This window comes from Mus caroli, chromosome 5 (genome assembly GCF_900094665.2).
Source record: "Mus caroli chromosome 5, CAROLI_EIJ_v1.1, whole genome shotgun sequence".
Lineage (NCBI taxonomy): Eukaryota > Metazoa > Chordata > Mammalia > Rodentia > Muridae > Mus > Mus caroli.
This window is the reverse complement of record NC_034574.1, coordinates 23,860,146-23,871,462: the sequence shown is the minus strand read 5'-3', so window position 1 is coordinate 23,871,462 and position 11,317 is coordinate 23,860,146. Positions and strand designations below refer to the sequence as shown.

Sequence of the window (11,317 nt, the reverse complement as noted above, 5' to 3'; positions counted from 1 at the left end):
TACCGAATGGCTGAGAAACACCTGAAAAAATGTTCAGCATCCTTAATCATCAGGGGAATGCAAATCAAAACAACCCTGTGATTCCATCTCACACCAGGCAGAATGGCTAAGATCAAAAATTCAGGTGACAGCAGATGCTGGCGAGGATGTGGAGAAAGAGGAACACTCCTCCATTGTTGGTGGGATTGCAAGTCTATGTCTTTTTATTAGAGAATTGTTTCCATTGATGTTAAGAGATATTAAGGAGTCATGATTGTTGCTTTCTGTTATTTTTTAATGATATTTTTATGTTTATGTGGATAATTTCTTTGGGGTTTACTGAAAGAAGATTTCTTGCTTTCTCTAGGTGTAGTTTCCCTCCCTGTGTTAAGAGTTTTCCATTTAATAGCCTTTGTAGGTCTGGATTTATGGGAAGATATTGTGTAATTTTGTTTTTGTCATGGAATGTCTTCGTTTCTCCATCTGTAGTAATTGAGAGTTTGCTGGGTATCTTCTGCATCTGAGATTCTCTCCTCTATTTCTTGTATTCTCTTGGTGCCTCCTGATTTCTTTCCTAGGTTTTCTATCTCTAGGTTGTCTCCCTTTGTGATTTCTTTATTGTTTCTAGTTCTATTTTTAGATCCTGGATGAGTTTTTTCAATTCCTTCACCTGTTTGGTTGTGTTTTCCTGTAATTCTTTAAGGGATTTTTGTGTTTCCTCTTTAAGGGCTTCTAGCGGTTTACCTGTGTTCTCCTGTATTTCTTTAAGGGAGTTATTTATGTCCTTCTTAAAGTCCTCTATCATCATCATGAGATACGATTATAAATCAGATTCTTGCTTTTCCGGTTTGTTGGGGTATCTAGGACTCACTGTGGTGGTGATGATGCCAAATAACTTGGTTTCTGTTGCTTATGTTCTTGCCCTTGCCTCTCCCCACGTAGTTATTGCTGGTTTTGCTGTGTCTGACTGTGATTTGTTCCTCCTGTGCTCACAAACTTGCCGGCACTCTTGGCTGGCCAGGTGTTTCCTGGCAGTAATTGGGTATGGAGAGCCGTGGTACAGGATAAGTTCTGGGTGCAGATGGAAATCCAAATTCAATTTTTTCAATACAGAATTTCACTATGTAACTCAGGATGGCCTCAAACTCGCCATCTGTCCCATTTTGGTGTTGAGCTGTGTTTTTTAGGGAATCTGATCATTCCTGCTTCAGGCTTCTGAGTGCTGGGACTGTAGTCATGGGCACTCATGCTCACCTTATCTTCCTTTCTTGGAATAGCTGCTTTATTAGAGCTCATGTGTTAAAATATGAGCCTCAGTCCTTTTGCTTCAGTGGACTCTTTGCCACGCACACTAGGAGTGGTGACACATCTGAGCAAGTGTGTAAAGCCTGCAGCAGATGGCGACACTGTTTAAGGATAGGTGGGAGAAGACTGTACTCTCATAGCAGCACACTGAGCCAGGGCATTTCTTCTTTGTATTGTGTTCAGGATTTTGGAGATGTGATGTCAGTTTTCCCTGTGCCTGCCCCTCAGGTGTTAGCTAAGATCAGCTAACTCTTTGGGTTTTTTGTTGTTGTTGTTTTTGTTTGGTTGTTATTTTTTCTGAGGCAGGGTCTCTCTTTCTCAGCTCTGGCTGTCCTGGAACTCACTCTGTAGATCAGGCTGGCTTTGAACTCAGAAATCCACCTGCTTCTGCCTCCCAAGTGCTGGGATGAAAGGGGTGCGACACTGCTGCCTGAAGTGTCTGGGTCTTTTTAACTTATATCTTTAAACCATTCTCAGTATGAGATGCACAAATTCCAGATCCTAAGAAAAAAGGCACACTTATAAGTTTGTTGCTAGAAGTCAGATGCGCAGGGATGTAAATCTTTGAACTTACAGAAACAAACTGCCTTTGCCTAACAGTTTCCAAGTTGACAAGTCTGGTCTTTCAGTCTTTTCAAGGTCAGAATCTGTTTTATGTTAAAATATTCATGAGTTTTGTATTATAGTCAAGTCTCATAACTGGCAGCATTCTCATTTTATATGGAAAAAAAAATGCAATTAGTGTACTATCCGTAGAGTTCTTAGAAGTGCTGTCCTGCAAGCAGTTCTCCAGTTGGCCACTAGAGGACTCCAGAGGCTGCTAGGTGCCCTTCCTGATCATAGATGTCAGTTTCCTAGCCCAGTGACCCCAGTGTCAAACAGCCTGTCATTCCTTGATTAGAACCACAGATGGAAATCCACAAATGTAGTCTTCTGGGAACTACTAGAAAAGCAATAGTTAAAAGTGTTTCTGAAAAATACTGGAATGATTGATTTTTCTTTCGCGTGTGTGCTTTATTTCAATTTAATATTTTTGAAAAATATAATTTAAAAAAGTCACCCTAAACATAAACCATAAATATTTAGTGCTTTCTCCAAATCAACATAGATTTATATAAAGACATAATGTAAAGTTTTTAAGCATGAATATACGTTTTTTTTTCCCCCTTCCCTATAGACAGTTTTATGCTTTCAGGTAGAAACCTGGTTGTTCATGAGATGATGTCAAGTATTAAAATGCTGTTGCTGTTGTGTTTTAAGGGAATCCGAGCCCGCATTTTGGAAACACTGGTTATGCTGCTGCTTCTTGCGTTGCTGATTCTTGGGATGGTGTGGGTGGCTTCCGCCCTGATTGACAGTGATGCTGCCAGTATGGAGTCTTTATATGGTACCTGATTATTGTTTTAGCTAGTTCCTATGATGGGCATCAGAGTTTGGGATATAGTTATATCTGTTTTGTTTTGTTTGAGACAAGATTTCTTGGTATAACAGCTTTGGCTGTCCTGTAACTTGCTTTGTAGACCAGGCTGGCCTCAAACTCAAAGGAGATTGGCCTGCCATTGCCTTTGGAATGCTGGGATTAAAGTGTTTACCTCCGTGCCCAGCATGTTTTACACACTTTAAAATAAATCTTCGTGTGATGAGCTTTCTGTTAACTTACAGAATTTAGATGTCTTTAGAGATACTTAAAGCAGTGAATATTATTCATTTGTTCCACATACTATGCAGTTTTCTATATATATTTAATTAATTGTTTTTTGTTCTTAAAATTTCATGGAACATTTTCTCCCTTTGAAACATTTCTCAAAAGGGTTATTTATTATTTTCTTACTTTAGATCTTTTTATTCTACAATTTAGAAACTAGACTGCTTAATATACTTAAATAGGCAATTACAGTGTTGATCATATATTTCTACTTATTAAGATAAAGCAGACTATTTTAATGTGCCACGCTTTCACTTTCTAAAATGTGCTGATATTTTCACAGATCTCTGGGAATTCTACCTGCCCTATTTGTATTCTTGCATTTCGCTGATGGGATGCTTGCTGCTTCTCTGTAAGTACTCTTCAGTGTGACACTGACAGGAAAGGGAGCTTGTCTTGGACCCTGAAAAATTGTGCCAGTTTCCTAATTGAAACTCCTTAATGATGGGGGCTGTTTTTCAAGTTGGCCTTTTTTATTGTTCTAGATAGATTTTATTAAGCAGAACTGTGAAATAATTGGATAGTTTGTTCACTAAGGAAAGCCTTTTGCACTGGGTTGAAGACACACACACACTCACACACACACACACACACACCACACAACTCTAAACAGTATCCCATGTCCCCCTCCCTCCATGTCTCCACCATGTACACATTCTTTACGTCTACTTCTAGTCCAAATATTAACACTAGATCACTTTAAATGGCAAGAATACAATTCTACTTGATGAATTTGTAGTCTTTATTTCAAAATCTGTTTGGTTTTACTGAAGACGCCACACTCGATCTTAGGAATAGTTTAAGTTGTCAAACAGTTCAAAGGACTTGTGACTGTAGCTGTCACTCTTAGATACTCCCTTTGGGCTCTCAGTCCTCACAGGTGACATGGTCTGTGTGCTTTTTCTGGGTCTATTTAGTTTGTTTTAAGCAGAGAGTGTTCATCTTCTAGGATCTTGACCACTATAGCCACTGTTTATTCTCACCTTCCCTGTGATATGCTTGCCCCTCACACTGCCTGAGCTCCTCCCTGGGGGAGCTGAAGGGCCTCCTGACAGAGGACCTGGAGAAAGCTAAGCTCAAGATGAGAGTGGACCTAAGATGTTCCTTAGGCTGCTTTGCCTGTCTCTCTGCATGCTGAGGACCTCTTTCTTACCAGTCACCTCATTTCTACAGTGTGTACTCCAGTTGGCCTGTCCCGTATGTTCACAGTCATGGGTCAGTTGCTGGTGAAGCCAGCGGTAAGTATTTTATTTGTGTTTGCTAAATACCCATGCTTATATTTTTGATTATGTAAAAATATTGAAAAAGCTGAGGACAATATTTTTGTTAGTTTATCATTCAATTTTTTTTTCAAATTTTTAATTTTTTAAATTAAGTTTTTAAATCTTGGAAAGAAAGTCTATTTTTCCTTTTTAAAGTACTAAGCACATGCATTTAAGTAAAGTTTGTATAGAAAATCTCAAGACAGATTTTTCAGGCATCTGTAAGTATTTGTGTGTTCACTACCCTGCATCCAACTGTGATGGTATCTGTTTCAAAGTTGATCACATAGCTGGCCAGGTTGTGGAGGCCTCTGATTCTACAATAGGAGAGGCCTGGGGATTGTGAGTTCATGACTGTTTGGGACACAGAGTGAGAGCTGTCTACAGCTAAAACAAATAAATCAACCAGATTCCCTAAACACACATAAAACAGGAACAAAACCAAAATTGCCCATATTTATGCTTCAATTTATAGACCAGTTTCTGAAAATATGTACATTGTGTTTGAATTATATCTTACCTCTCAGAAATGTTATATATTTATTTTAAAATGACTTTTAGTGGATAGTAATATCTGTTCCTGTTTTTTGGTGTTTGAACTATATTACAGATAATAGCTTCTTAGCTACCCCTAGAAAATCTGTCCTTTAAATTGCTCCCCTGAATCACCATTGCCTACACACTCAGCGTCACACGCTGCCCCCCACTTCTGCTCCTTCACAGACGGTCATAACAGTTTGAAGCTGCCTTGCTGCTGTCCACAGGGATGTTCAGACACCACCGTAGTCACCATTGTGTGCCTTCTCCACAGTTACTGGTGTTAGTGGCTTGTACTTGGCCAGAAATACTTGCTGAGCCATTTGGCTGTGTGTCTTTCCTCCCTTTGTGATGATTTCATTAAATGGGAACATACTGAGGCAATATTAACGATAGATGATCTTTCGGTAAACTCTTGTTTGATTTTGAAAGTTACAGTCTCTCATTTAGTTCCCTCTAAAAGAGGTTTTGAAAAACTGAATTTAGTTAGTTTTTTTCTACTTCTCACTTTTTCCTTCTTTCTGTAGACAAGTTTTCAATTCCCATTCTTGGTCTAAAATTTTGTTATTACTTTGCCCTGTGCTCTGGACCTTCTCTGTCACCTGCACCTCTTCTACAGATGGCGGTGAGAAGATAAGGAAGCTACTTACAGTCTGCCAAGTGCTGTTGACTTAGCTCAGCACTTCGAGCTCCGCCTCCTCATTTGTAAAGCAAAGTGCTTCTGAGTCACCTGTCCCATACAGCCTTATTAACAGCATGTCCACAGTTTTAGTTGTCTTTTTCCGAACATCCAGTGACAGTGGCTCATTACTGAATTCATCTGCCCCATGCTGGTTCTAAGTGCTATATGTGACACTCAGTTTCATTTCATCTTGATGACAAGCTATGTGTTGGGTGATGGTAGTCTGATTTTCTAGGAACGTAGTCCAGGAAGGCCGAGTAACTGGTCACAGAGCCTAGTAAACGTAAGTTTGAACCCAGAGCCCAGGCTCTAGACCACTATCTTCTAGTCCTTTTATGAGTTCAAGACTAGCAATTTCTTCCACATGAACTTGTCTTCTCTCTACCTCTGTGTTGGCACATGGCTTTCTCTGCCTGCAGTGCCTGTTCACCTCTTGTAGTTTTGGCTGTCAATCAGATGTTGTATTATAGCCATCAGAAACATTGGGTGAGTATTCTCTCTCCTCAATTGGAAGTACTTTTTCCTTCTGATCTTTGCTAACATTTTATTTAAGCCTCAGTTTTGACATTTATTTTAATCTCAAAGTAACTGTGTGGAATTCTTATCTTGGTTGCTGTCTCCATGGGTGCCCATGTCTAGTTTCCTCTTAGTCCACAGTAAGAATGAGCCAAGAACCTGAAGGCACTTGGAGTTTCTCCCTGAAGTTTTTGCTTCTTAGGCTAGGAAGTGGTGAAGATGCTGGGATACTCAGAGGCACATGACATCCTGTTGCCATTAGCTATGGTTAGCATTATCAATCATTTATATTCTAAAAGGAAAATCCTTAAAGTGTTAGGCTTTAGAATAGGGAACACGATCATTTTAAATCCAAACAGTGGAAAGTGATAGGAAATAAGAGAGAGTACTTGTCCCTACCCTCAAGAGTAACAGTCTTGGGTTACTCTCTGTTCGTTATCCAGGTGACCTCATCATAGCTCATGCCTGCTGATGACCTCATGCTTTCTAGCATATCATGCTTCTTAGCCTCGATGAGGTCTCCTGAGAGGTCTCCTTCCCCGTCGGCCTCTCATGTGATGGCTATTCCGTGCCTTTGTTTATTATCTACTTTTTCTCATTTATTTTGTTTTTATCGTTTTATTACTCCCAGTGTTGGTCTAGTGGCACATCTATTTTGTAGAAGCTCAGTGTCAGGCTGAAGGGACCATAGAAACTTGTGAAAGGATTGGAAAACAGTGGATTGTTTTATGAATGTTTTCAGATGGGGATCACATAATTTTAGAGCAACTTGTCAGGTGGGCAGGTGCACAGAAACAGTTACACCATCCTTACTTTTCTCCAGCAACTCTCCCCTTTTTATTGCTTTGCTGGAATCAGTAACTTGAGCTTGAGCGAGAGGGAGCAATGCTATCAGCTTTCATACTTCCTTCAGAGCCAGGAAGTCAAGAGTATTTTCTTAGGACAGCAGGTTAACAAGGCCAGAGCTGAATAGAAGTTTTAGGTTTTGCCAGTTTTGAGACAGTGAAGACACTATCCCACTTGTGGGGAATGATGAGTGCCTTTTTGTAAACACACTACTTCTCTGGGGCTTTGTCTTGAAGGATTTTATGATTTGAGCTTCCCATACTCATGGAAGTACTTACTACAGCTAGTTTAAAAACAAACCAAATCAGGATGTCTTGTGTATCTCTGATGCAGTTTAGGGGGCTTTTGATTTTTTGTTTTAATTTTAAGATAGGGTCCTACTGTGTATTCTAGCTAGTCTGCAACTTGCCATGTAGATGAAGCTAGTCTATATATGGTTACGAGTTGGCTTGTACCTGATGACAATCCAACCCAGGCTCTCTGAAAGAGCATCTCGTGCTCATAATTACTGAGCCAGCTCTCCAGCCTCCACCTTACAGTTTTGTTTTGTTTTTTTTCAGAGACAGGGTTTCTCTGTATAGCTCTGGCTGTCCAGGAACTCACTTTGTAGACCAGGCTGGCCTCGCATTCAGAAATCCGCCTGCATCTTCCTCCCAGGTGCTGGGATTAAAGGCGTGTGCCACCATGCCCGGCACAGATTTTTGATTTAGAAAGTAGATAAAAAAAAAAAAAACCCACAAGGGAGACAAATATACTAGATGATCTCTTCCTTTTAGCGCTAAAATAATAGCTTGTGCATAAAGATATATTTGCTCTGTGTGTCTCTCTCTGTTTAAAATTCATGCTTCCGTAGTCCCTGAGAATGCTACAAAGTGTAATCCCTTAAGCCTTAAAATATCCAATTTAGATGCATGTCATATCAAGTTGTAAAGTATTTTGTTAATACTAAAATAGAAAAATATAAATGTATTAAAAACAAAGTATATAAAATATACTAAAATTTTCATAAGTTAAAATTTAATTTTAGGGTCTTAGTTATTAGAGTCAATACATGGTCCTAAAAATGATAGGTTGCAGAGCCCGAGGTGTCATAAATGTGAGTGTGTCACACTGCATTATTGAGCAGTTTATTTTTCAATTTAGATTCTTGAAGACCTGGATGAACAAATTTATATGATTACTCTAGAAGAAGAAGCACTCCAGAGAAGACTGCATGGTATGTGTGTTACATAGTTAGATGAAGTAGAACATGTTTAATTCACAGAGACAGATAATTGAAGAATGGAAATATAACCCTCTCTGAGGCTTACAAGTGACAAAGGACCTTCCTGACACAAGGAGCCTGTGGGAATTCGAGGGAGGTGGGTGGGTGAGGGCCAGAGGGCTAGCTCCCCAGCAGACTTCCACAGTGCTCCTTGGACAGCTGCAGTTAGAAGGGCTGCACACTTACCCACTGACTGGGGCCTGGCTGTTTTCTTGCTGCTGAGAGGTGAAGGCAAGAGAAGTCTTTCTTAGGAGATCCTCAGGAACACTGCTGGCCCAGGTGATTCTTATATCAGTCCAATGGTGACTGTATCTGTTCTAGTTGGCAAGTTGCCTTTAAAATTATTTAGGGAAACTCTTTAATAGTGTGTTGCCATGATTGGCCACTGCAGACTATTTCAGATGGAAACCAGCAGGCTGAAATTATTTATTACATAAATGATTCTAGGACCAAGTTGACATTTGACTGTATTAAGAATTGTAAGCTTCTGTAGCTTATTGGTTAACATCCATAGAGTGGAAGAAGCAAGGAGAAAAGACCATTTTATGAGTTGCTATTTTAAACTTTAAAAAAAAATATTTATTTTATATATGGGTATTTTGCCTGCATGTGTATCTGTGCACCCCATACATATAGTAAGTAGATGACAGAAGAAGGCATTGATCCCTTGGAACTAAAGATGGTGTGAGCCATTATTTGGGTGCTAAAAATCAAACCTGGGTCTTCTAGAAGAGCAAGCAGTGCTTTTAACCACTGAGCTATCTCCTGCCACAATGATTTGCTAATTTTAGGAAAAAATAGAAGTACGCCTTTAGTAAGGTAAGCCTAACCCTTATGGATTTTATTAAATATGGTTGTACTGGCTAGTTCTGTGTCAATTTGACACAGGCTGGAGTTATCACAGAGAAAGGAGCTTCAGTTGAGGAAATGCCTCCACGAGATCCAGCTGTAAGGCATTTTCTCAATTAGTGATCAAGGGGGAAAGGCCCCTTGTGGGTGGGACCATCTCTGGGCTGGTAGTCTTGGTTCTATAAGAGAGCAGGCTGAGCAAGCCAGGAGAAGCAAGTCAGTAAAGAACATCCCTCCATGGCCTCTGTATCAGCTCCTGCTTTCTGACCTGCTTGAATTCCAGTTCTGACTTCCTTGGTGATGAACAGCAGTATGGAAGTGTAAGCCGAATAAACCCTTTCCTCCCCAACTTGCTTCTTGGTCATGATGTTTGTGCAGGAATAGAAACCCTGACTAAGGCATATGGTATAATGTTAAATGCATTTTGTTGTTGCAATTCTTTTATGTTTTAAATTATAAAGCCAAAGTTTGTTTTACCCTTGCTCTGGGAAGAATTATAGAACAGCAAGAACATCAGACTCTAAAAATATGCTCTTGCTGCTGCTGTGTGGAATTGATAGTGACCTTTTACTAATGGTGCATTAGTGTGTGGTCTGTGGGGTATTATTACAGGCAGCTCTGGGGTATGTGTTTTCTCCAGTGCATCCTACAGTGCTCTAGGGAGACCCTATAGTTGCCTGGTATAAGAAGGCCTTTGCTGTGGTGCTAGCACTTTTTTCACCTTGAAGGTCGCATGTTGTAGCCAGCACTCTGTAGTTGCATGGATTTCCATGTCTTTTTTAATGCATTAGTGTAGCTGAAACATGGGATGCCTAATTGTGGCTTCTCCAGTGTTCTCTGATACTTGACTGTGCTGCTGTATAAACTGTTGAGTGGTTTTGTTCTCTTTCATAAGCCTTGAGAATGAAATAGCAAAGCTGTGCTTGGGTACAGGGTCAGTGCCCTGAGGAAGCCATCCTGTCCTCAGCCTGTCCACTTTCTAAAGCCCAACCATGGTTTTACATTAGATGTGGTGCAGATGAATTAAGACTATTTCAAGATGATACACTAGTTGACTGATGGAGAAGAAAGAAAGAAAGAAAGAGGGAGGGAGGGAGGGACGGAGGGAAAGAGAAAGAAAGAGAAAGAGGGAGGGAGGGAGGAAAGAAAGGAGGGGGAGGAAGAGAGGGGGAGAGTGGGAGGGAGGGAGATAGAGAGAGAGAGAGAGAGAGAGAGAGAGAGAGAGAGAGAGAGAGAGAGAGAGAGAATGAATATGGAAAAAGCTTAGTGTCCAAACACATAAGAGCATAGGAGGGATCTACAGAGTTCTACACAGAGATCTGAATTCCATGCTATACTGGCAGAACTTGACTCCTCCTGTTCCTCCCATAGCCTCCTTCAAATTCTTGCTGGAGGCTCAAGGCAAAGGATGTCCTTAGCCCTCATTCTCTGTGACAGGTGACAACAGATGAGTCCCGTGTCTGGACTCATGATTCTGTGTTTCTAAGTGTCTTATTTCTGACTGGGTTTTCATGTTCCCAAGCTCAACTTTCCATGTGCCGCTTATATCTGAACATCAATCCACTTTTGACTCCTGCACCCTCAACCTCCTCTTTTTGCTCTCTCCAGTGCCAGTGCTGTTGTATCCCCAGCACCTTTGTGTGGTGACTATCTTCTCACAGCTTAGCTTTGTTCTGGGGAGGGTGGTATGTCATGTAGCACAGTTGAACTCTTTTCTACATACTATCCTTTTTCTGGGGATCCTGCTTATTCCTCTTCTCTTCTCCAGCACTTTGCTCTCTTGTAGTCCTGCCATTTTGGCTACCAGGTCGTTCTAGCTTCTCCTGTCATAGTAGCTTCTTGTTCTCTAGAACTCTCTTTTCTGATGGCTCTTTCTGATCTGTGATTTTTCTATGCTTGTTATAGCCTTTCCAATTTTGGGAAGCATCTTGGCCTTCTGTTCTGGTATTCTATCTGTCTGTAACGTCTTGGCCTTGCTCTCTACAGTGATCTGATACTTGCACATCTCATACTCAGGCATCCACACTCTTAGCTAATCCTCTTATTTCTTCAACTCTTTTCTTGTCATCCTCCAGTTTCCACAGTCCTTCAATAGAGACTCAGTATGCCACTCTCTCAGTAGCCTTCATCCCCGTATGTGCAGTCTTATAACCAAACCCTTTTGCTCAAGCCATATTGACTGGTGGATTAGAAATGGAGCCTGCCAGAGTGCTTTCTCAGGTTCTTGCCTGTGTTCCAGGGCTGTATCCTGTGAAGCCCAAGCCCTACCTGCTTTTCCTAATGTTTGTGCTTACTCCTGATTATCCTGCTTGCTTTTCTTTCTAATATGTGACCATTCCTTAAGTCTACTTTAAAGTCTTTGGATGACTTTT

General features: G+C 40.6%; 1 protein-coding gene across 3 annotated transcripts in view; it reads left to right on the top strand.

Annotated features, from left to right (window-relative positions):
• Positions 1-11,317, top strand: part of Lmbr1 (limb development membrane protein 1) — a 133,491-nt gene that overhangs the window by 71,211 nt on the left and 50,963 nt on the right. For all 3 annotated transcript variants that reach the window (XM_021162300.2, XM_021162299.1, XM_021162298.2), the window contains 4 exons: positions 2,545-2,671; positions 3,273-3,341; positions 4,163-4,227; positions 7,976-8,048. In XM_021162300.2, the coding sequence (XP_021017959.1) occupies positions 2,545-2,671; positions 3,273-3,341; positions 4,163-4,227; positions 7,976-8,048 (334 nt within the window). The remainder of the gene's footprint in view (positions 1-2,544; positions 2,672-3,272; positions 3,342-4,162; positions 4,228-7,975; positions 8,049-11,317) is intronic.